Consider the following 25,827-nt stretch of genomic DNA (forward strand, 5'->3'; position numbering starts at 1 on the left):
CCGGATGTATTTTGAAATCTGAAAGAAAGAAAGAAAAAAAAAAAAAAAAACCCAAACAGGACTGGGGAGAACTTGGTGGTCAGGCAGTGGGCAGAGAGGGAATCAAGGGGGAGGGGGAGCAGAGGTGCAAAGGTCGACGATGCTGGGAAGATATTGCTCACTGGAAGTACCATCAGCTAGTGGAGAGGCATAGAGAGCTAGGTCCTGTTAGAGATAAGGTTAGGCACAGCTTAGGTAGAGGACTCAGGAGGGCGTGGGTTTCCGGAACCTAGGAACAAGGAGTAGTTCTTGTTCAAAATGAGAAGCTGCAGGCCGGGCGTGGTGGCACACACACGCCTTTAATCCCAGCACTCGGGAGGCAGAGGCAGGCGGATTGCTGTGAGTTCAAGGCCAGCCTGTTCTACAAAGCTGAGTCCAAGACAGCCAGGGCTACACAGTGAAACAAAACAAAACAAAAAACCCAAACTTAAAAAAATTTAAATAAAAAATAAATTAATTAATTAAAAAGAAAAAGAGAGAAGCTGGCTGAGGTAGAGCTGAGGCTGGGGGAGAAGCAGTGTTAGAATGGGAGCCAAAGGGAGGAGAGGGCGATGCGTTCATCTGTCTATGACCATCACTATCTGTAGGTACCTAGCTGTTTCTCCATCTGCCCACTTGTATTGTATGAGCCCCTTCCTGAATGATCTATGTCCTCCTAGGGGAGCAATCAGGACTTCCGGAACCTCCAAGCTAAATTCCAGGCCTCTCAGACAGAGCTTGGAAAAGCCTCAAAGCCTGAGTTCAACAAACCCCTGAAGAAGTTTCCACTGCCAGAGTTAAGTGAGCAGCCCAAGAAGTCCTCACCGTCTGACTTCAATGCAGTACCCTTGAAGCCCCTGCAACTGCAGTGTGCGGACAAGAAGGCCCCGCAGCCCGAGGTTCTCAGAAAGTGGCCGCAGCCTGAATCCACTGATCTACCCAAGAAGCCCCTACAGGCTGAGCTCAGAGACCTCCCAAGGAAGCCTCCACATTCGGAATTCACTGGTCTCAAGAAGCCCTTGAAGGCTGAGTTTACAGATCCCAAGAAGCCCCCACTGCCCCAGTTTGCCAGCCTCCCCAAGAAGCCCCCACAGCCCGAGCTCAATAATCTCCCTAAGAAGCTCCCCAAACCCGAGCTGAGAGAGCCATCCAAGAGATCTCCACAGCTTGAGGCACCCCAGGAGCCTAGCGTACCTGCCCAGAAGCTCCCGAAGCCTGAGCTCAGCAATCCTGCCAGGCCCGCTGTGGAGCTCAAACCCAAGAAGTGCTGGCAGCCAGAGTCCAGTGAGGCCCCTCTGAAGCCTTTGCCATCTGAGTCCAGTACCTTTCCCAAGAAGCCACTGCAGCCTCAGGGTGCTGGTTTCTCTAGGAGGTCCCTGACACACTCAGAGTCCAGCGAAGTTCCGCAGACATTCCCCTCTAAGCCTGGGTCCAGTGAGGTTTACCCCCACTGCCCACAGCCTGACGTCAGTACCTTTCCCAAAAAGCCACTGCTATCTGAGTTCAACGAGAACGTTAAGAAGCCCCCGTATTCTCAGGCCATTGGTTGCCCCAAGTCTCCACAGCAGCCCAAGTCCTCTGAGGTCCCCCAGACACCCCCCTGGAAGCCTGAGTCATGTAACCCCCAATCTCACTCCCCGCAGCCGGACCTCCATGCATTTCCCAAGAAATATCCCCAGCTCCAGCTAAGTGACCTTACCAGGACATCCTCCGAGCCCGAAGTCTGCAAGGTTCCCAAGAAGCCTCAGCAGCCAGAGCTCAACGTACTGCCTAAGAAGCCCTCGAAACAAGCACAGGGTCATCTCCCTAGAACATCCTCAGAGCCTGAGTTCAGCTCACTCCCCAGGAAGTTTTTGCAACCTCAAAACGGCAAGTTCTTCCAGCCTGAGTTGCCCAAGGGTCTCCCTAGAAAGCCCAAGCTTCCTGGTTCAGTATCCGAGTGCTCCCTGCCCTCTGCCATTTCCGGCTCCAGTCTCCAGTTCCCCATGAGCCCTGGGCTTGGAGTCCCTGGGACTCCCCGCTGGAGATCAGAAGACTTCCAAATCCGGCACCCACCCCGGCGACGGCCTCTACCCTCAGCCAGCAGCCTGGGGTCCCCCCCAGCCAAGCCCCCACTACCACCCGTCCCTATCAATATCCAAAGCTTCCGGAGAGCCTCAGCAACAGCCACAGGTAAATTCGGGTAGATGGCTCAGGCAGAGGAGGGGGCTAAGTATCTGGGCAGAGCCACTTCCCTCCCATGCTCTCTCCTCCACAGCTGTACTGAAGACAGGCTCTTCTACTGGAACCCACTTCCAAGCCCAACAACCTCAACACATTACACAGTGAGTGTAGGGAGAGAGGGGGGCCAGGCATGGGCGTGAGGCTGAAGGAGGCCCTCATCTCACATATCCCTGCAGGAACCCAGAGGAGATCTACGAGCTGTTCGATGAAGTGGAGGCCACCGATGACTCTAATTTCAGTCCCAGAAGCCGAGGTCTGTAGGTGGCCTAAGTGGCTGGCCTGGGCACACATGAAACATTAGTTACAAAGGCACTCTTTCAAGCTCCAAGTTCAAGACCAGAAAGTGATGTATATTAGAGTGGATACTGGTGGGCCAGATGGGGAGGAAGGGGAAGCCCAGAGGTATCCAAGCAGCCAGGTTTTGCTATAGGTAGAAGTATAGTGGGACAAGAGGCCTGGACAACAATGAAAGAATTACAGAAATCAAAGTTAGCAAGCCAGACTAAGCAGTGTTTAGGCAGGGAACGAGTGAGATCATGGCATGGATGCTCCTTTTATTAAAAAGCATAGCACTCATGTGCAGGAGTCATGGCAGGATTATGGAGAAGGCATCAGGTTTCAAAGCTGGGCACAGTTAATTACAATGCACACCTGTAACTCTAGCACTCAGGAGGCAGGATGATCAGCCTTGGCTACTTAGCAACCAAGACCAGCCTGGATTAGATGAGGCCTCACAAACAAGACCAAAGCAAATCCCACCCACCAGGTTCCTTGCAGCCCATCCTAAGAGAACATCCCAGCAAGATCTATGCCTGGAATAAGGAGAAAGGTTTGGGCTGGAGGCAGGGTGGCAGAAGGTTCTTTTCTGCAAGGGGCTCCAAGAGTGGTGTCCCCATGGCAAACATGGGCTTCTATGAAAGTACTTCGCTGATTCTGCAGCCACAACTAAGGCAATTACCCTACTGACCATGAAATCAATGACCCGAGGTTAGGCCCAGCCAGTTGATCTAGAGCTGCTGGATTCCAGATGAGCTTCCCCTCCCCTGGCTATTCACTGTCTTACTGGGGCTCCTAAGAGGGACTCTTGGCCCTGAGATAACCTTGCTCTCCCTGTCCATTGATGGGATGCTCTACGGTTGACAACGGTGAGGGTGGGGGCAGCTTTGCAGAGAGGCTTGTGAGAGCTCTGGCTTCTCTTTCCAGGGTTAGGAAACAACCTCCCATTCCCAAACCTAATAGACACACCCACCCAACCCAGTTTCAGAACTTCCTCCCAATCTTAACCCATCATTCTTCAAGATCATGATAAAATACCAGACCTATTTGAGGTACTCCTTTCAGTGCAATGTGTGAGCCTTCCTGTGGGTATGGTCTTTCAATGGCTGCTGTGAGCACTTCAGAGTAATGTTCCTAGTGCCAGAGTAGCCTGGGACCACCAGCTCCTTCTTCCTACTCGGGTTCTTTTGTAATATGGCAGTCCTCCCCCACCCCCATCTTTTGTCAGCTGGAGACTCATCTGGAGGGGCAGGTCCAGCCTTTCCAGGATACGTGTAACCAACAGGAAAGGCAGGTTGTCAGAGGTCTGTTCAGAACTGCAGGGTAACACAGGACTACAGGGCCCAGTAGTGTCACAGTCAAATTTGCTTCTGTGAGACCACTCAAGATCATGAGCAAAGTAGGTGCAGTGCAGGTTCTGGGTAGGAACTAGATCTCAACCTGTAGAGATAGAGATCAAGTTCAGCACTGTCTCAGTAAAGTATGACACAGTCAGCTCCTCTGTGGGCTGCTCATCAGCAAAGACAGTTGGTCTGAAAAGTCCGAAGTGACATTTGGGTCTTTAACAAAATGGGCCTTCACTCCCTAAGCTTCAAAATGCTCATCCAAGCCCTCTGCCAACAGCTGGATTCCCTCGAGGCCTGGCCTACTGCTGGGAAGTTATACAAATCAGCCGTCTGGGAAACCCTGCCATTCAACCTCAGCAGCAGCTGTGGATGCCTTAAAAGACTGCCTGTTTTTAGCTCTGAATCCAAAATTTTATTACAATTCCCGACGTACTCTGGGAGGCAGGAGCAAAATGGCTCCCAAAGCCTACAACTCATAGGCTAGTCATGGTGGCCACACCTTTAATCCCAGCACTCGGGAAGGCAGAGTAGACAGATCTGAATTCCAGTGCAGGCTGGTCTACATAATAAACCAAAACACAAAGGTTTACAATTTTACTAGCTGGGTAATCTTGACCAACTTCTTAGCCTTTATTTTTCTCAGCCAAGTGAACCTTACCCACAAGAACTAACGAGCCCTGAGAACCCGCATATCAAGTCACTAGGGTAGAGACGTAGAGTTGAGGGCCTTTATCCTGACTCTGTCCAATGACGCCCTCAGATGAAGTGCAGTCTACCCAGAAAGCCACCAGATGGCCTCAGCAGGACCCAGAACTCAGGTACATGTGGCAAATGGGCTGTTAGGGGAGCTGGGTCTGAGCTTTGGGACTCTGAAAGAGGGCACTTCTTGTTCATAAATAAATACCCCAATAACTGGGTCTTTCAGGAAAAAGGCCACTCAGCCACAGCAGCTGCCAGCCGCAGACCCCAAGCTGTTGAAACAGATCAGGAAGGCAGAGAAAGCTGAGAGAGAGTTTAGAAAGAAGTTCAAGGTGAGAACACAAAGAATGAGTCCGGTACCCAGGCCCAGGACTTCCATCCTGAGGAAGAAAACAAGGTAACAGCAGAAATAGAATGACTTAACATGATGTTACCCTAAGTTTGAAGGTGAGATCGTGATTCACACAAAGATGATGATTGACCCCAATGCCAAGACCCGGCGTGGGGGTGGCAAGCACCTGGGCATCCGCCGCGGAGAGATCCTAGAGGTGATCGAGTTCACTAGCAACGATGAGATGCTGTGCCGGGACCCCAAGGGCAAATGTAAGTGTTCCTGGCCCACAGCCAGGGAAAGGGGTGAGGGGTGCCAGGGCTAAGAATCTACCTGCTCTTCCCTGCAGATGGCTATGTACCCAGAACCGCACTGCTGCCCTTGTAAGTGTTGGTCCTGCCTGGGTGGAGTGGGGAACACCGGGGTAGCCCCTAACTAACTATACCATGCTCTTTGCCAGGGAAACAGAAGTGTATGATGATGTCGGCTTCTGGGGTATGTACAGTGATTCTCATAGGGTTGCTTGTTATTATGCCTCTGGGGCACAGTTATCACTTGAACTCACGGTGGTTGTGGTTGTTGTTGGGTTGTTTTTCAGATCCTCTGGACACCCAACAGTTTCCTCAGGGACAGTAAGGCAGACAGGTGGGTTCCAGGACCAACGGCCCAGCAGCCACTGCTCACTCAGGGGCCCTGGATCCCAGCCTGGCAAACAAATCCCCAAGTGCATGTGACCTTATAAAACCCCTCTTTAAAACAGCCTTGTTTCTTGTCTTTTCTCATCTTCCTGGTCTGGCACACATAGTAGAACACATACACATACCAGGCACCAAAGATGAAAAGAAAAAAGAAAAAAATCAACTACCCTCCCAATTGGAAGGGAGTTGCTGATACACCCACACACACCTTGGATGGACCAGTAGCTGCACCCCAAAGTTCCTTATAAGCTGCATTTGTGTTGCCAAGTAAGGCTACGATGGCCCTTCACTGATGGGGCTTCTTCCTAACAGAGCAACAGTATGAGATGTGTCCTAAAACAGTGACATTCTCAGTGGGCCTCAACAACAAAAGCCAAAGTGAAGTGAGCTTCACTCAAGTGTCTGGGACTCATAAATCCATAGGATGGCTTTCAGGACTGCTGTAAGATATTTCAGGATTTCTATCATCACTCCTGGGAAAATGAAGACCTAGAATCTGTACGATGGCTTTCCTAGTATAACTAAGTTCTCTTTCCAAAACCCTGGGGCCCACAGACAAACAACAATGCGGTGAGATCCCTGGTGGTGACAGCTCTGAGAAAGGAGGAAGTGCAAGCTGCTCCAGCTCCACAGACCTCTACAACATACATACAAACAAAAAAAAAAAGCAAGCCACTTTCAGGAACTGGTATTTATTATCAAAGTCATATTCGATGTCAACAAGATGCCACAACTACAAAAAAAATTGCGCACATTGCAATCTCAATGCAAACAGTCATATGGAACCCCAATCATTAAAAAATTAATTGAAATTACCCCCAAAAAGCAACTGAATTTTTTAAACATCTTTATACATCCAGCCAACAAATTAAAATGGTTAACAAGAAAAAATACAAATTCAGAGGTCTGGTATTGATGTTTAAAAAAGGCAACTGCTTAAGCATTTCTATCGATTCGAACATCAATCTCTCGGCCACTCAGCTTCATGCCATTCATCATCCGGCAGGCTCTCTCAGCCACCTCTGGAGACTCAAACTTAACCACACCGCACCCCTTGGACTTTCCGTTCTCCATCTTGATGTCGGCGTACAGCACGTGGCCTGGCACAAGGAGGGAAGAAGAGACCACACGCATCAGGCAAACCCAGAGCTCAGCCTCAGTCTGGGCTCCACTCAGTCCAGATCACCTGTTGGATTTCGGTGACAGAGTCAAAAAGGAGAGAGGCCCTTGTGCATAAAGTGAATGCTCAGAACAGCACGTATGGCACCAGCAACTACAGCGCTCTCCACTACATTGCCATTGCTCTCCACGCAGGACTGACAGCCTAACCTGCTATGAAGAACTTGCCAAGCGGCATCAAATGTTTGCTTTTACGCTCCAGCAAATTAGAGACAAAGAGGACTACGTGGAGCCAACCTTAGATTAGAAATCTAGAGGCTTGATTGTTGGATATCACTCTCCTGTGACAAGGCCATTGCCAATACGATACTTCTATACTGCCCCAATGTAAGCTACTTAGTATCTTACACATATCCATTCATAGTGTATTAAGCACTCAGGTATGTGTCAAGCATAAAATAAATGGGCCGATAATATAGTAAGAGCCAAAGACACATTAGTGCTGTTAGGGCCTGTAATTTTAGTGCTACCAATGGCTTGGGGAGAGATGACACTCCAGTGGTTTCTCATGATAAACTTCTGAAAGATATTAAATAGAAATTCATCAGAATAAACATTCCTGCCAGAGCGAAACACAATAGGAAATTAAAGCAGAACTTTGAGTACTAGGCCAGTCTGGAGCTACACGGCAAGACCCAGGCTCAAAAGAAGGAAACGACAAGGCAGAAGAAAAGGAGGGAAGATAGAAAGGAAAATGGAAAGGTGTCTCACTTGTAATCCTAGCCCTTCGGAGGGGGAGGTAGGTGAATCAAGAGTTTAAAGTCACCAAGAATGTAGCTCACTGGGTACAGTGCTTGCCTAACATGCATAAAACTCCCAGTTTGAGCCCCAATATTTGTACAAACCAGGCATGGTGGCATACCCCTGTAAGTCCAGCATTCAGAAGGTAGGAGGAGGAAGACGACAGGTTCAAGGTTATTTTGGACTATATAAATGAGTTTAAGGGCCAGTCTGAGTTTTAAGAGACCCTACAAGGACTTTGGAGCCAAAATGGACTAGCTGGCGCCTGTCACAAAAAGTGAAGGAGAAACAGGGGAAGAAAAAGGAAAGGGGAAGACAGAATCTCTTGGCAGGAAAGCAGAGAGTGTCAGCAGACAAACACATAGTTTAGGTTCAAGGGGAGGAAAGAAATGGAACCAAATTTCCAGAAGCTATTGAGTTTGCATTTTCTCAGAAATGGGAAGAGTGGCACATTCTAATACATTTTGGGAATATCTAGTTACAATATTGACTGATGGGAATATTGCAATGCAATCACAGAACCAGGCAAGAAGGCTGACTTTGACTCTACAGCTTAGCCTGTAAGTATCAGGAAAGCACCAGAACATTGAAATGTGAGCCATTTGTGAATGTGGACACAAGAAACAGGGGTGTCTTGACCTAGCAGGGGAAGACTGCATCTTGGTCACCTAAGAAGCTTTCCAAAAAGCTTGCCTCAAAGTGTGCTAAGAATCTACAGGCAAAGATTTTTCATTCCACACTTTGTGTTCAGACCTACAATTGTTGGCCATGTGAGTGCTCTGAAGAACCAAACCAACTATGTGCTCGATTGACTGGGGAAAAGCAATTTGTCTTGGATTTCTTTTGTTTTTGACTCTTATGAGTCTGTGACCTCAGGAAGGTAGCTTTGCTGATTCTAATGTAAAAAGATGACAATACTGCCTTCTCTCAGAATCTGAGAAAGCAGGAGTGGTGGCCATTTGCCTGTAGTTCCAGCAAACAGAAGGCAGAGGCAAGAGAATTCTGAACTCATTATAAAGTGAGATATACTCTGTCTCAAAAATCTAACTAGAAAGGAACAGCAAGGATGAAATGAGCACACAGCATGACATATACCAGGACACCCAACATCTGCCTAAGTACCCACAGAGGCAGAACAATGGCAAGGTCCATTGGTGCTCTAGAGCCCATGGATAGTGATTGTTAAGACTAGGAAGGAAGCGTCACTGATTCAACTTAGCATCACCAACAAGCCCCAACACAGGAAAGCACACTGAGAGCCTTTCTCAGATACTTACCACATTCGTTGAATTTGTCCTTTAGCATCTTCCATGTAAAATCAAATGGGAGCTGAGGAAAAAAAGAGGCGGACTTATATGTGATGCAACCAAGTCTTAATTTAAGTACAGACATCACAATAGAAATGAGAATCTGGATTGAAGGTTTTCATAGGCTGGGTTTGTAACTACCTTACAGGTAGGGTGACTTGCCACTATGTGTACAGCCCTAGATTTAATCCCCAGCAATCCCCCTTAACTCAAAAACAACACACACACACACACACACACACACACACACACACACACACACACACACAAACAAAACAAAAAACAAAAAAACCCTACCCATCACAGAGAGGCAGGCTGATCACTTTAAGAGAACCAGCAGGGAAGAAAACAAGTCTATCTAGAAGCTATGAAGTGGCACAACCCACAATCCCATGATGAAATGTAATTCAATGACAGCCACCTTTCTCAAAATCACCGTGCAAGACTGAATTGCTCCTCAAGCGGAGGGATCAGAAGCCATAGACAGTTAGAGCTCAAGTCTATATCATCACCAGCAAATGCCTGACTACTGTATTTTTGTTTCTCTGTATTTTGGAGACAGTGTCTCACTTGGTAGCTCTTGTTAGCTTGGATCTTACAGAAAAAGCCACCTAACCTCTGCCTCCAGAGTGTTGGGATTTTAAAGGAGTGGGCCACCACACCTGGCCCTAGGACTACTATTTCTCAAGGAAGCCCTCAACCTCCAGCCCACCTCTGGAGATGGGAGAGTTGTACTCCCCATTGTCCCTTCAGTGGACTTCCCTCTGGTCTACAACCCTCACACTCAGTCCACTGGCCTCCACACCACCTCATTCACGACCCTGAGGAGTCCCACCGAAGAACCACTTACATTTCTCACAAATATCTGGCAGGCCTTCCTGGCTACTCCAGGTGCATGGCCTCCAGCTCCGCCAAAGGAACCTGCGAAGCTTCCTCCAAAGTTGCCCCGCTCCATCTCAATGGCTCGGTCAAAGCTAGCACTGCCGGCGCCACCCATGGCCAGGCCCATTCGCTCAATGCCAGCGCCCAATGCCGGGCCCATGGCAGGGCCCATTCGCTCCAGGCTGTTGGCGCCCATTCGCTCCAGGCCCATGCGCTCAAGACTGTTGGCTCCCATGCGCTCCAGGCCCATGCGCTCCAGGTTGTTGGCGCCCATGCGCTCCAGGCCAGTGGCCATACGATCCATCACAGGGCCCATGCGCTCCAGGCCGGCCCCCATGCCTGTGGGCACCATGCGATCCATGCTCAGGCCCATGCGCTCGATGGCAGGGCCCATGCGCTCTACACCAGAGCCCATGCGCTCAATGGTTTGGCCCACACGGTCAATGGGTGCGGCCATACGCTCCAGGCCGAAGCCCATGCCGGCACCCATGCGCTCCACACCAGAGCCAATGCGCTCCATGGTCTGGCCCATGCGCTCAATACTGGAGGCCATGTGGTCAAGGCCTAGGGGGCCCATGCGCTCGATGCCAGAGCCCATGCGCTCAACTGAGCCCATGCGGTCCATGACCAGGCCCATACGCTCAATCTCAGAGCCCACTCGATCCATGCCATGGCCTAGGCCTGCGCCCATGCGCTCCATGCCAGCACCGCCAATGCGGTCAATGCCAGGGCCCATCCTCTCGATCCCAGGGACACTGCCTCCAGCTCCACCTGCAACAGAAATAAAAAATACAAGTGCAAATCAGGGACTTGTGTAGGTGTTCATATAACAATGTACGCCTGACTGGGCACTTCAGATCCTAAGTTCAAACACAAGTCAGGAAGCCATGTTCAAAGTAATTTACTATTAAGAAGACTCTCAAATGCTAGCACTGAGATCCCCACTACCATTCTTTCCATTCCATAACACAGGTAAAAACTTTACAGTACAACTTAGAAGGCACAGATAAAACTTCACCTTCATGCTAGTACCTGTGACAAACTATGGCTCACACTTCAATTCCTAAAAATTTTGTAGTTTCACCATCAGCAGTAATTGAGAAATGCTCTCAAAGAACCACGGAAAACTTCATACTCCGTCACTCAGGATAACCAACAAGGAATTACATGGAGAGAATTCAAAATCACTTACAACCTCTCTCAACTTGTCCCTCTTAAATGCCCTGCTGATGGCCAGTCTGGGTGCGATTCCTTAGCACTTCCGGGGCACAAGGCGATTACACAGCCATGTAAGCAGAAGATAAAATGGTACACATGCACACAGACCATTTCCTGAAACGTTTCCTACCATAAGGGAAACTGGCAGCTCTTTCATTGGTTTTGGAAGAAAGATGCTGAGAGCACAGCAGAGTTGATGCTCAAAAATGCCAAGGTCAGTGACTAGTGCACAATAACCCTCATCCATGCAACCCTGGACAGGGAGGTCTAACTTCATCACCAAGGCCACCACTTTACCATGTAGATCTCAAAACTGTAGTTTCATAGTGCCGAGCTGTCAACATAGCAGTTTAGTCCACAGCTAGCCTACTACTGACGCAAGTACAAAGAGAACACTCAGCAATTCTTATGGACAGTATGTATCTTGCCAAAGCTGTATAACCCGACACACATCAATTCATCTGTGTGTGCCCATTTCTGTGGCTGAACAGCAGCACACTGGTATTGGAGGTTGGTCTGATGTATTTTGATGCTAATTACTGCTTACTGTCTCTGTGCCCCAAATTGTACCTTGCGTAAGAGCCCAACCTGTTTGACAAATAAAAGGCCATTACATGTGCAAGTGGGCAGGGCAAACAGGACAGACGTGGCTAAGGTTCTGGACCTTGAGAGACAGAAAGACAGAAGAGCAGGAAGGAGATGGCCCACCATGGGTTAGAGAAAGGAGAAGCACATGAGCGGCATGGATGGAGAGTTTGGCTCAGATGAAGTATTTGGAATTATGGATGGGAGGTAGCTAGAAAAAAACCATTACAAGCAAATGGCATGAGATTGGGGCAGGGTATGGGATACCTGCCCAAATATAGGATGTAGTTTAGGGGATTAATATCTGCCCTGCCACAGGTTAACTAAGGCTACTTTAAAATATAACAGGTGTCTGTGTTTCATTGATTGCTAGCTGGTTAGAAAATACCACCATAATAATAATTATTCACCTGATAATAAACATTATTAGGCCCTACTGCTAAAATAACCATCAGCATACTGGTTGGCAAAAATCAAGCACAACTTCAAAAATGTTAGTGTTTCAGAACAGAAACCGCTCAAAAAGTAATTTCTTCACATTTTCAAGAGGGGGGAAAAAAGGTGCTGGCTCAATCATGTACTGTAACAATGATGCTGGCGGCCCCATGCCAACAGCAGCAGAAACAGAAAAGAAAAGAACTTAGCAAAGCTCCCACAGAAATGCCTAACAAGTGGTGTGCAGAGGGAAGGCCAAACTCAAAGGCTGAAGTAAAAAAAGAAGGGGGGGGGGGTGCTTAAAAGGTGCAACTAGAGCGAGAGAGCTGGCTCAGAAGGTAAGAGCACTTACTACTCTTGCAAAGAAACAATTTGTGCAGTTCCCAGCGTCCACACCACACAGCTCAAGACAACCTACGGCTCCAGATTTTAGGGATCTGCACCTAAGCACATGTACGCACATGCTCACTCTTAAATCCTAACAGTACATTTAGTTCTAAGTGCACATCATGGAAGAACACATACCAACACCTTTGCAGCACTCATCAATAAACACTACACCCACAAATGTTTATTCCTTGAGTTTTTCTAGTGAATTCATATGCATGTTTCATCACATATTTGTCACATATCAGGTGATGCATTTTTTAGTTTTAAGAGTTTTTACATGCACTGGCTCTTTTATATCCCTCTGAGGTCATATCTATCAGTTTCCATTTCATAGGCAAGTACTGCCAACAGGTGTAGTTACTTGCCACAAGCCACACAGCTAGGAAAAGGCAGTGATTACTCCCACCCTGGGTAACCTGTGTTAGATAGAGCCCATGTTTGTCACACTATTGTTGAGTCCCCATTACGTGCTTGTTCTAACAACAACAAAGCAAAGAACATCAAGCTCAGTGATTCCTACCTCCTCCCTGCTTTGCAATGATCTCTCCTCTCTTCAGTGCATTACTTAGGATTTCTAGGAAAATCAAGAAAATAAATAATTAGACAAATTTTTCTGTAATAGAAAACCTGCTCATTATGTTCTAGAAGTGTACACATATACATATAACATACTATATATGTAATGTATGGACACACATATAAAAGAGGGAAGGGGTTTAAGAAACATACATTTAAACAAGATCATTTTACAGAAAATAGGAAAGGCACAATGTTAGGACACCTTGTAATTTTATAGTCAGGCCCTGTTTGGGGGCAGTTGCAAGTTCAGCCAACAAAGAGGAATGGTGTGTATGTGCATATTATAAACTCAAGACAGGAGAGCCCTCAACCCTTGTTTAATAGCAATTTTCTTTCTTTCTTTTCTTCCCCGCCTCCCCCCCCCCCCCACCCTCCCCAACAGGGTCTCTCTGTGTAGCCTAGGTTGTGCTGGACACGCTTTGTAGACCAGCCTGGCCTCGAACTGACAGCAATCCACCTGCCTCTGCCTCCAGGGTGCTGAGATAAAAGGTGTGTGCCACCGCCGCCCAACTTCACACGGGAAATCTTTAATGGAATGACAAGCAGATGTGCTTTTTGTGGCCAGCTTTCATGACCACATTCTTGTGCCAGGGCACCGTGGGCATGTAGCCATAGCAGTATTAGGGAATACTTGCCAATATCAGGCATCTGATGATCCAGAAAAAACCCCACCCATGTAACCTCTGCCACTCCTGAAAACCACAGAACTGTTCCTACAGACTCTGCCATCTCCTTTTAGTTGGGGAACATGAACGACTGTGTAGTATGTATAAGGGAGCAGAGCAAGTCACCCTGATCATCATCTTTGCAGGAATGCATGACATTATGGTCAGTATTTGCAAGGCACTTGGTGAAGATATGTGAATGTACCCTGACCGCTAATGGAAAACTGGATTAATTATCATCCTGGACATGTGGGAAAGGGGAGACTGAATGGTTCCAAAATTACTGTTTGCAGGCGGGAGATGCCTACTTAATGACCTACTTCAGTACAGACCCAGCAACCTTTGAGAAGGTGTCTGAGTGGCACACAGAAGCTATTTCAGTTACTGCTTCTGGTGACAAAAAGTGAACTTATTAGCGTGGTCCGTCAAGTGTCTGTATCAGTAGAATGGAAAGCATATGCTGCTGTTCTGTGGCTCAAGTGCATTGTGCACAGGTCCATGCATGTTGGAATACAAGAATGAAGCAGAGGCTTGCCTACAAGAAAGGCAGGAGAATATCCTCAGGCAACCTAAGTACTTTTGTGTCAACATCAGGAACAAAGATCAGGAACACGGCCTTCAAAAATTAAGTAGAGATCCTGCTTTGGCGTCTGTGTGCTCTAGGCACTCTGTATCTCCCAGATGGAGACTGTTGCAAGCCTTTGTGATCAATAATTTGTATTACACTGAATATTTAAGTATCGTTATTAGACATGGTTTACTACATTGCAGCTAGAAAACAACACTGCTTCAAAGGCAACAAAATGTACAGGAAATAGAAAATCTTTATTGCGTCAATATTCATGTGGAAATGCTCAACCTTGCTGCATGGACACCTGAGAGTCATCTCAGGACACGTCTGGGCTTCACAGAAGAACACTGAAGCTTACTAAGAATGCCTACAACAGGAGTGTCTCTCATCATTGACATTTTATTCACTGTCCTTTTAATGTGCACTTGAGGTCACCAAGTCATAAATCTAAGAAAAGTCAGACTTAATTAGAAGGAAAAGTTTTTCTCCTTTCCATGAAACTACTGGTATAGAACTGGCCACCATCATAAAGTATTATTGTTCCACCAAGTATAAAAAGAAATGAAACTTGCTGGAAACTATTATTTAAGAGCAGAGATCTGTAGACTTAGAAACTGAGTTGGGCAGTAGTGGAGGCAGAGGCAGGCACATCTTTGTGTTTCAAGACCAGCCTAGTCTACACAGCAAGTTCCAGTATAGCCAGGGCTACACAGAGAAATCCTGTCTTGGAAAAAATTTTTAAAGAAAAAAATTTTAATTAAAATATAACTAAGGGGGGGAGGGAGGAATGGGAGGATACAAGGGATGGGATATACATTGAGATGTAACAAGAATAAATTAACTTAAAAAAATAACTAAAAGGATATATATTTATAAAGCAAAAGGGCTCCTGGTCTTTTGGGTTTGTTCTTGCATGCCACAGCTGTGCCCTATTTCTTATTATTTTGCAAAAATAACTTTTTTTGTTTGTTTTTTCGAGACAGGGTTTCTCTGTGTAGCCCTGGCTGTCCTGGACACACTCTGTAGACCAGGCTGGCCTGGAACTCATAGCGATCCACCTGCCTCTGCCTCCCGAGTGCTAGGATTACAGGCATGCCACCACGCCCAGCTGAAAATAACCATTTTTATTTTTATTAAAGATTTTTATTTATTATGTATACAGTACTCTGTCTACATGCCAGAAGAGGGCAGTAGATCCCATTATAGATAGTTGTGAGCCACCATGTGGTTGCTGGGAATTGAACTCAGGACCTCTAGAAGAGCATTCAGTACTCTTAACCTCTGAGCCATCTCTCCAGCCCCGAAAATAACCATTTTTCATATTTAATAAGGCATATAAATGAAACCACTAAGGAGAAAAATACCCATTTTATTACTTTTTCTGTATTTTCAAGATAGGCAAGTTCTACCTATGTGTCCTATAACAAAAGGAAATCTTTCAAATGGAAAAAAACCTCCAAAAAAACAAAACAAACCAACAAACAAAACCCTTAGATTTCTCCCCAGTCTTTTGTTTTGTTTTCCAAGACTGGGTTTCTCAAGAGATTCACCTACCTCTGGAGAGTGCTGGGATTAAAGGCATGTACTCTCCTCAGTCTTTTGCTGTGTGAGAAAATATACTCAATTTTTCTGGTCCTCAAGTATACTAGCCTCAAAGCACATCTTGTACTATCATAACTACAAATGAAAGGATAACCCACAGCTGTTTCTTGTACTCCAAACACCTTCTAGAAAGGCTGAAAAGTACAGGCAGAGAAAACTCTGTTCCTGTCTTCTGGCAAGTACCGAGCTCACTGTTCCATGATACCCGAGATCCTAATATTTCAACCTACTTCCTATGAGAGCTTTTGATCTCTAAACCATATATTTAAAAAGTTGAAACATCCAAACTCTCTCTATAGACCCCTATGCAGATGTCCCACTTGGCTCTCTTCCCTAAGCCTTCTCTCCTCCAAATCACTGTACCTAACTGCTGGCATACCTGTGCCAACTCTCTTAGCCCCCAGACATCAGCTTCAATAGTTCCTTTGCTCTGTCTCCCTACTCTGTTGCTTTGAACATGGCTTATGTATTTACTGGCTGTCCAGAACAATCCTTTCTTAGGTATCAGCATACTTTATGTGCTGTTGATATAGCTGCCAAGGACCTGGAAACAAATGCTCTCACACACCTCCTCATTAGACTACTCTCCTGGACATTTATAGCTATCATCTCTTCAACTGCATCCAAGATCATGGACCACAAACCTTTTTTTTGTTTGGTTGGTTTGTTTTTTGGAGACAGGGTTTTTCTGTGTAGCCTTGGCTGTCTGCCCTGGACTCACTTTGTAGACCAGGCTGGCCTCGAACTCACAGTGATCCGCCTGCCTCTGCCTCCGAGTGCTGGGATTAAAGGCATGCGCCACCACCACCCAGCCACAAACCCACTTTTAAAGCGGCAAGTACAGCTGCTTGCACAAAGATCTACTGCCATGATAGGAGATTTAAAAAAAAAAAAAAAAAAAAAAAAAAAAAAAAAAACCTGAATGAAGCCCAAACCAATCCAAGCCATTACTCTGAAAATTCAACTTCACCATTTCACTTGGTACAGACTGTTCTGCTCCTTTCTGTTTGATCACAAGTAGTAGCAGGGAACTCAGATGACTAAATAGTATTTATCGGAAAGAAAGTGCCATGGTAGCAAGGGACAGCAAGGCCTAGAGATAATATTTCCACCTAGGTCAAGACAGGAAAGGTTGATGCCCTTGTCACAACACAGGTGAGAAGGGTCATAGAATGGCAAGGATGGAAGGTTCAGAGCACAACATCACATCATTTTCTTTTCGCCACAGACCATGACACCAAGACAGTGTTTCAAAATACACATTTTACACCCCCTTAAAAAAGCTGGGCATGGTGGCCACTACTGTAATCTCAGCACTTGGGAGGCAGAGACAGGTGGATCATTTTGAGTTCGAAGCCAGCCTGGTCTACAAAGCAAGTAAAGGACGGTCAAGGCTGCACACGCACAGAAACTCTAGCTCCAAACAAAACAAAACAAAAAGCAGTACTATTCTAGACACACACACAAGTATCAAGTTGTGGCAACAGGAAATTCAATCATCCTTGTTAGATACAAATATAAATTCACTCTTACACATTTTAAAGCTGAAAGAATCTGAAATAAAGTCAGATAGAGGAACTAAGTCCAGGAAAAAGTAACTTAGATATCTTTATTATTATTGGTCCAAATCTATTCTTTACTAGCAAATCAAACAGATTTCTTCATGCCATTTTTGTACCTACTAGGTTTTTCTTGACCTCCCCATCAACTTTCCGTCCCAAGGATGCTAGAACTCTTTCACTTTCATGTGTCACATGTACTATTACTCTTTCTACTACTCTCTTTTAAAGCTTTTTTTCTTCTAATTTCTACATTCCCTCATGCCCAGATAGACTGTTACATAGGCAAAGCTAGTATGTTCATCTTCACTAACAATCAAGTTAGATTTAAGGAAACCATTTAGGGGATTAAGAGATGGCTCAATGGTTAAAATGACTGCTGTTTTCCCAGAAGACCATGGGTTCAATTCCCAGCACCCATATGGCAGCTCAGTCTGTAACTCCAGTTCCAACAGATCTGACACCCTCTTCTGGCTTCCTCGGACACCAAGAATGAAAGTGGTACACAGACCATACATGCAGGCAAACACCTCACATATAAAATTAAAATAAAGGAGTTGGGATGCTTAGTTGAATGATGCATTTGAAAACATCTTTCTAGAGCCTTTAAACATTTAAACAACATAGCTATTATCATGCTGAAGTTGGGATGGAGAGACGGCTCAGTGGTCAACAGCACTCACTGCTGTTCCTAAGGTCCTGAGTTCAATTCCCAGCACCCACATACACCCAAATACAACAACAAACCATGCTAAAGTCCTATGAAAGGCCAAACACAGTGGATATCCGCCTAAAACAGTCTTCCATGGGGCTGGAGTAATGGTCCAGTGGTTAGGAGCAGGGGAGCTGGGTTTGGCTCCTAGTACTCACATAGGCTCACAACTGTCTGCTCCAGTTCCAGGGGATCCAGCACCCTCTTCTGACCTCAACGGCAACAGACATGCATATGATGCACATGCACATACGGGCACTAACCTCTACTCACAAAATAAACTTTAATATATACATGCCTTGCATGACTCCTACCACTGTCTATTTTATTCTTGTACATATACCCATCTCTCTCTCTCATACAAGATTCCAATGTGTATCACTTTGCTTTCTTCCTTTACTGAGACATGCCTGGATACCTAGTAGTATTGGACAAAGGAGTATGAATCCATGGTATGTCTGTCTCATGTGTATGAGGCACTGGGCTCTAAGCCCAGCCTGAGGGGTAATAAAAACTGTATTATTTCACTCCTTGGGAATATCGGGCAAATTGGTGCTGTGTAGTAGATACTTCTCGCTTAGTGTATAACTATAAAAAAGTTTGCTTGCATGCAGTTCACAGTCTTGTCCTTTCAAGGAAGTAAACAAAGATGTCGAAGCAGGCTTGGATCAGCATTTCTACATTTGTTTACTTATTTATTTATACTGTCTATATTTGAGTGCATGTGCCAAGTCATCATAGGACAACTTGCAGAAGTCAATTTTTTTCTTCATCCACGTGGACTCACTCTGAATGGAACTCAGTTCATTAGGCAAATGCCTTTACCTGTTGAGCCATCTTGCCAACTCGTTAGCATTTAATAGGGACTCTGAGCAAAGATGGAACCACAGTTTGAATTAACCCAAATTAAGCTCATAGGTTAGTCTTCATTTTTCAAATGTGTCCAATTTGAGTCTGAAGGTGGAAGGCAGGAGTCAAGTCTAATGCAGGCCATAACACATTGCTAAAGGCCTTATAATTCATCATCTCATGTGTTAAAACAGGGTCTTAGAGTCCCGATTTTACTAGATAGATAGATAGACAGACAGACAATTCATTATGAAATGTTGCATTGTTATTTCACCAACATTATCAAGACTTTACCTATACTGACTGATTTACTGACCTGAAAATCTGTTATATCAACTATTAGCACATGGGACCACAAGGGCTGAAGAATTATGATTATCAATTAAACAAAAATGCCCACATCCTTTTAAGTTTTTCTTCTCTTTTTCAACTTTTTAGGAAAGATCTATTTATTATTTATAGAGAATTCTGCCGGCCATGTGTTGCCTGCACACCAGAAGAGGGCACCAGATCTTATTATAGATGGTTTTGTAAGCCACCATGTGGTTGTTGGGAATTGAACGCAAGACCTTTAGAAGGGCAGTGTTTTTTTTTTTTTTCTTTTTAAGATTTATTTGTTTATTTATTTATTTAATGTTTACAGTGTTCTGCCTGCACGTACACCTGCGGGCCAGAGGAGGGCACTAGATCTCATTATAGATGGTTGTGAGCGACCATGTGGTTGCTGGGAACTGATCTCAGGACCGTTGGAAGGGCAGCCACTGCTCTTAACTTCTGAGCCATCTCTCCAGCTCAGGACAGTGTTCTTAACCTCTGAGCCATCTCTTCAGCTCCTCTTTTTCAATTTTTAAAATTTAAATTCAAGGGCCCCAGAGCTGGGTTTATCTAAATCTCAGAACCTAGATGCACAGTCTGTAGAAGCCTCTGTTCTCTGTTGAATGGACAAAGAGGGCAATACACTAAGTATTAGCATCTAAGAACAGATATTTCCCCAGTACTATGAATCTTAAGACTAGAATACATCTCCTAGTTCACCAAAGCCTTTATTCCCACCTCAGCAGACCTTTGAGGTCCACCTCCTTTATTTTCATCTACTCCCAAGGTATACCAAGGAATACTTCCAAGAAAACTTTATGAATATAAGTAGCAGTTCTCCAGCAAGTAGAAGTCAAACTTCTACTGGCATACATAGAGGATTTTTCAAAAGCAAAGACATCCAGTTTCTCAGCACAGGGCTGTCACCACACTGGAGGGAACACTAAAAGGCAGAATTGAGGCATGATAAACAGGCAAGTTCTAGAGGCAGGCTTAATTCACATCCCAGCATCACTATGTACTAGCCACATGACCTTAAGCAAGTTACTCTCTGTGCCTCAATTTCTAACAAAATAAGGATAACAGTACCTACTCATGTGATTCTTAGAAGGACTGAATGTAGTGACATTGGTTGTTCTTTGTTTTTAAAATGTATGTGTTGGTTAACACATAAGTGTGGGGAGGATATTGTTTCTTTTTTTTTTGGACCATCACATTGCCACCAAAACCTTTTGATATCTCATATCTTAGCTTATGTGCTGAAGCCATCTGAATCCGGCATGTTATGGTTGCCTCAGCAATCAACTCAGGTGCTTTAACTCTTTCTGAGTATATAAGAATGAATGTCAGGCGGCACAGTAGTAGGTGCCTTTAATCTCAGCATCCAGGAGGCAGAAGCTGGCAGATATTTGTGAATTCAATGTCAGCCTGGTCTACAAAGAGTGTTCAGGATAGCCAGGGCTGTTACACAAAGAAACCTTGCCCCTCCAAAACACAAAACAAAACTCTTCACTCAATATAAGCAGCTGTTCTAAGATATGGAGACACATGTGGTGAGATTTTTCTTATTATCAGATGCCTGGTGGCCTGAAGCAGTCAGGATAAACTTTGTCTTCTCAAATAATGGGACCTCATTAAGTAATGCAAGTAGAGCCAAGGATCAATTTATCCCTACACTGTTCAAGCCAAGCCAATTTATATACTAGATAGTTACCTAAAATCTTGTTGCAACTAATCTGACTTCATCAAGTAACTCTTGGGTGGCTCAAAATCCCACAGATTAGAAAAAGCACCGATGATTTCTACCAAAGAGGGCCAGTCCTGCATTAAGATTCAGCAACAAGTCAACACTATCTACGTAAGGCCAAATAGTCAGGTCTATATAAGGTCAACTAAACCAAAACAAGGTTAACAAGTTGATGTAGTCACTATAGCGGTCTTGATGCTCTGAAGTTACTTTGGCTTCTGAACCGTTTCTGTACTTGGAAACGGTTTGCCTCATCTACTGAGCAAACAACAATAACCCCCAACAACAGGTCAAAGCTCTGTCTCAGAATGTATGGTATCTCCAATGAGGTGAAGTTAGGTGCTTTGTAATCAGTGTCATCATGGACTCAGTTCTTCCCAGCAACAGAGCGATCAAGTGTGATTCCTTGGGTACACTGACTAAGAGTTTTGCCATGTCTAGAAAAATTGTAAGACTACATTAGCAGCTACAGGGTAGAAGAGTTATCTGTGGGACAAGTCAAGTATGTGTTTAGCCATTCCTGCTCTGTGTTCTGTTTTGCCCATCTCAGGCCCATTTGGGTCTAGGAGATACTGTAACCCTCGAATAAAATTAACTTGGGGGAGAGGTCCATGGTTGAATTCACGTCTACATAAAGCCAAGTAAACCAAAACAAGGCTAGCAAGTTGATGTCAACACACTGTTAAATTGTAATAATAGCATCATCTTCATTACAAGGTTGAAAGGAATGTTAAGACTTCTCACATAACTGGATTTTATAAATGTTTTTGTCCACAACCTGGGAGTCACGGGGGCGGGGGATAAAAAAAGAAACAGTCCAGCAATCCATACCAGGGGCATTTTGGAAAGCAAAAATTTTATTACCATTATTTGTGTGTGTGTGTGTGTGTGTGTGTGTGTGTGTGTGTGCACTCACACACCTGCAGAAATCAAAAGTGTGTCAGATTCCCTGGAACTAGAATAAGTCATTGTGTGGGTGCTAGTAACTGAACCTGGGTCCGCTGCATGAGCTGTGTGTACTCTTAAAGGCTGAACTACCCTGGGAAACATTTTTGAGTGTGGGAAGCATTAATTATTTAATGTAAGCCACGTGTGGTTGCGCAGGTCACCCAGCACTTGGGAGGCAGAGGCAGGTGGATCGCTGTGAGTTCAAGCCAGCCTGGTCTACAAAGTGAGTCCAGGACAGCCAAGGCTACACAAAGTATCCCTGTTTCGAACCCCACACCTCCCAAAAGTATTTAGTGTAGTAAGGAAATTTTACTGTTCATGTACTGAGGGGATCTGATACATTGGCTACCATCAAAGTCTAAGTAAATGAGGTCTAGCAAAGTCTACCATTTTTAGCAGTTTCAAAGGTATGTGATTAAGTTTAAACACAGAAGTAGAACATACACAGCATGTTTATAGTCTTTAAGAACAGAAAGAGCTCTCAGCTATCAAGTGGTAGATAAAACACAAGCTATTCTTACCATTTATTCGGCCCATGTTCATCCCAGATCCAAATCGCCCCATATTTTCCATACCACCACCAAAGGGTCCTTCCATGCCTGTAAGAAAAGTATTTGTCATCTCAACAAGCCTGCTCACACTCATCAGGAAAGGAAAACTGTTTTTATATGCTTCATTTTTGACAGTTATGTCAAGAACTTAAAAAGATTTAGAGCTTTTGGGTGAGGAAAAAAAAAGTTGGCTCCCTTTTTAAAAAGCTGGCTTGATTCAACCCCCAGCAAGGAATACACAAGCAAGAGTCCAGAGGGTTGAAACAATTTGCCCAAGATCACAAAGCTAGTTAGTGAGAAACTCAGAACCAAGCCAACAAACACTCACTGGAATTATGAAAAAGTAAAACAAGTAATTTCTAGACTCAAACTTCTAGAAACCAAAAAAAGAATGCCATGCAGAGCTTCAAAGACAAGAAAAACACTTTAAAATGATTGATTACATGTGTACTTCCATTTTAAACTTCTTACCTCCAATTTTATTTATTCCAAATCCTATGCCTTCCATTCCCATTCCTTTAAAAGAAAAAGTCAATGCAAACAAAATTTATGTCAAAACAGTAATGTTTAAACTTTCAAAGTCCAAAATTCCAAACCAATGAAAGAATACAAAAATCTTTGCTGTTACTGTAAATCATTTGGTATCTAGCAAGTAAGGTCAAACCCATGTTCTAAATAAATGTTAGGGTGATTAAGTGTTCTCTTGGTCAGCTAGAAGAATCCTGGCCATAATTTAGCCTGGACTCCCTCCTTGGGTCAATAGTTCAACCTTTGACTGAGACTTTGGAGAAAGACGGTGATCAGTGGTGGATGGACCCCGATTCACAACTGGAGATGCCTCCACTACTATGTCTGAAAGTTCAATCTTTTTCCTCTTAAGTAGGATATTTACATCAGGACCTCTGGAATAGCAATCAGTGCTCTTAACCTCTGTGCACAACAGTCCCAGCTGTCCTGGACTCACTCTGTAGACCAGGCTGGCCTCGAACTCACAGCAATCCGCCTACCTCTGCCTCCCGAGTGCTGGGATTAAAGGCGTGCGCCACCACGCCTGGCGCACTGTCGGTTTTATTTTTTAATTTTTTATTTATTTTTATATTGTGTACAGTGGCATTTTGCCTGCATGTATGTCTGTGCGAGGGTGTCAGATCTTGGAGCTACAGACAGTTGTGAGCTGCCATGTAGGTGCTGGGAATTGAACCTGGGTCCTTTGGAAGAGCAGTCAGTGCACTTAATTGCTGAGTCATCTTTCCAGCACTGTCGGTTCTTAACCTGAGTTCAATTCTCAGCAACTACACAGTGGCTCACAACCACCTATAATGAGATCTAGTGCCCTCTGCTAGCATGGACACGCAGGCACATGCAGGCAGAGTACTCTATAAATAATAAATAAATCTTTAAAAAAAAAAAAAGGCAAAAATTTAAACAATACTACTAAAGCAGTTTCTAAAACATAAAAGCTCTATGCCACATTTCCAATTAGATAAAATATGCTAAGGTTGGAAGGGCCAAGAGACCAGGGATATCCAAAAGTGACAGTGGAGGCAAAGGAGCATCCAGATCACCATTTCAAATGATTCTTAAAAAGGTCCAAGTCTAAATTCAAAAGAATGAAATATGCCTTATGCCTTAGGAGCATAAATATAATACACAGAAAGCTTTCACTCATTAGGTTTTCCTTGTCTTCCTGAACAAAGACACTATTTATTTTTCCTCTGTGACCCATGAGTTTTGTCATACATAAAAGCTTTTCAGATTCCTTTTATTTTATCAATGCTCACACTTGGAGAAAGTCAAATCAACACCAGGTACAAAATGGTCCTGCAGTCAGTGGCCTACATTGTTGCTGAGTGTAACCTTGGGCGAGATCAACTAACTCTCTACCTTGCCTCCTTTTATTGAATGGCCTATGTCTGTTCAAAGGTTATCAGGAGGCTAAGATGAAGAGGCACAGTCGCTTAAAAAAATTTTTTTTCCAACTCAATAAAAAACACTACCTTTGTGAACATGAGGCTGAGATGAAAAGGAGATTTAATCCAAACTGCATTTTTTTTTTCTATTTGAAAAGCTCTAGATTAAAATGCCCTAATAGTGGCTTTTAATAAATTTAATTTCCTGAGTTATTTCCAGTCTAGGCACACTACAATTCTCACCTGCAGGCCCTAGGTTTCCCATTCCAATGCCTTTGTTCAGGTGGTTGGCATCAATTGGCTGCCCTCCAGGTCCTAACCCCATGCCAATACCACCAAGTCCATCTGAAAGAAGCAGAGAAAGTCAGGAGTGTGGCTTCCCTTTCTCAAAACATGGTGACCTTCAGAGACAAGACAACTGGTGTGTTCTAACTGTCACACACCTATACATCTATATACCTGTGAGTGTTCCTCTTTACAAAGGTACATCATTTTACATGAAGTCAGACTAGAGTATATAATATGTATTTATACAACAAGGGCAGCTAAAAAGTCAGTTGACAGACTGACAATATGACTCAGGGGTAAAGGCACTTTCTCCCAAGCCTAACAACTTGAGTTCAATCTCCAGAACCTATGTAGTGGAGAAAGCTGGTGCCTAAAGTTTCCCTCTGTCCTACAAGCATGCACACATACATATATACACACAATGAATCAACTAAACAAACAAACAAATAAAATAATATAGCCCCACTATATAGCCCTGTCTGGCCTCAAACTCACAAAGATCTCCACCTTCTGAGTATCAGGATTAAAGCCATGCACAATGCCTGAAACTCTAGCCTTTTTTTTTTTTTTTTTTTTTAAATTTTAAAGAAATCTAATCTTGGCAGGTTGTGGTGACACATGCCTTTAATCTTGGAATCTGGAAGGCAGAGAAGGGTAGATCTCTGTGAGCTCGAGGCCAGTCTGGTCTTCGAAGGGAGATTCGGGACCAGAAAGCTACACCTACACACATACACACACACCTACACACACACACCGTCCAAAAAAACGAATAAAAAATGAACAAGGAGGAGGAAGAGGAATAATTATCTAACCTTTTTCTCTCACCTTCCCACTTCTTTTAGAAACAGGGTCTTACTATGCAGCCCAAGGCTGGCCTCCAGCTTGAGATCACCCTGCCTCTACCCTTGGGTGGTGTTATCACAGATGTGTGCCACCACTTCAAGATTTACTAAACTGATACTCACCGCTGTGCTCCACAAATACAAATAAACAAGAATATAAGAATACAGACTGGTACCTGGAAACAGCCATTGAGGCCTGACACTTAAAGATACAAACAGCAAAAAACCACAATAGGCTCTGGGTATTTAATTTAACAACTAGGTTTTTAATTGCATGGCAACGGCTTCAAGAAGTCACCAAGGGTTACTACTCCAAAGCTAAAAGCTCTGAGGCCAAACTTTTAAACCATGCCAAGAGACC

At 44.5% G+C, this 25,827-nt stretch overlaps 2 protein-coding genes across 4 annotated transcripts in view; one reads left to right on the plus strand and one right to left on the minus strand.

The window, feature by feature from the left end:
* Window positions 1-5,736, plus strand: part of Pram1 (PML-RARA regulated adaptor molecule 1) — a 15,111-nt gene extending 9,375 nt beyond the window's left edge. The window contains exons 2-10 of the mRNA XM_051172753.1: window positions 699-2,190; window positions 2,276-2,342; window positions 2,418-2,494; window positions 4,624-4,681; window positions 4,789-4,894; window positions 5,003-5,165; window positions 5,243-5,276; window positions 5,354-5,388; window positions 5,492-5,736. Of these exons, the coding sequence (XP_051028710.1) occupies window positions 699-2,190; window positions 2,276-2,342; window positions 2,418-2,494; window positions 4,624-4,681; window positions 4,789-4,894; window positions 5,003-5,165; window positions 5,243-5,276; window positions 5,354-5,388; window positions 5,492-5,529 (2,070 nt within the window). The 3' untranslated portion in view covers window positions 5,530-5,736. The remainder of the gene's footprint in view (window positions 1-698; window positions 2,191-2,275; window positions 2,343-2,417; window positions 2,495-4,623; window positions 4,682-4,788; window positions 4,895-5,002; window positions 5,166-5,242; window positions 5,277-5,353; window positions 5,389-5,491) is intronic.
* Window positions 5,737-6,267: 531 nt separating this feature from the next.
* The window catches only part of Hnrnpm (heterogeneous nuclear ribonucleoprotein M), a 48,770-nt gene continuing 29,210 nt past the window's right edge, over window positions 6,268-25,827 (minus strand). For 2 of the 3 annotated variants that reach the window (XM_051139868.1, XM_051139869.1), the window contains 7 exons: window positions 24,580-24,681; window positions 22,898-22,942; window positions 22,397-22,474; window positions 12,849-12,902; window positions 9,669-10,471; window positions 8,789-8,840; window positions 6,268-6,691 (listed from right to left, as the gene is read on the minus strand). In XM_051139868.1, the coding sequence (XP_050995825.1) occupies window positions 6,528-6,691; window positions 8,789-8,840; window positions 9,669-10,471; window positions 12,849-12,902; window positions 22,397-22,474; window positions 22,898-22,942; window positions 24,580-24,681 (1,298 nt within the window). In that variant the 3' untranslated portion in view covers window positions 6,268-6,527. Of the gene's footprint in view, window positions 6,778-8,788; window positions 8,841-9,668; window positions 10,472-12,848; window positions 12,903-22,396; window positions 22,475-22,897; window positions 22,943-24,579; window positions 24,682-25,827 lie in introns of all 3 variants that reach the window. The other variant, XM_051139866.1, reaches the window with a different exon arrangement.

Source organism: Acomys russatus, chromosome 31 (genome assembly GCF_903995435.1).
Source record: "Acomys russatus chromosome 31, mAcoRus1.1, whole genome shotgun sequence".
In the NCBI taxonomy this organism is placed as follows: domain Eukaryota; kingdom Metazoa; phylum Chordata; class Mammalia; order Rodentia; family Muridae; genus Acomys; species Acomys russatus.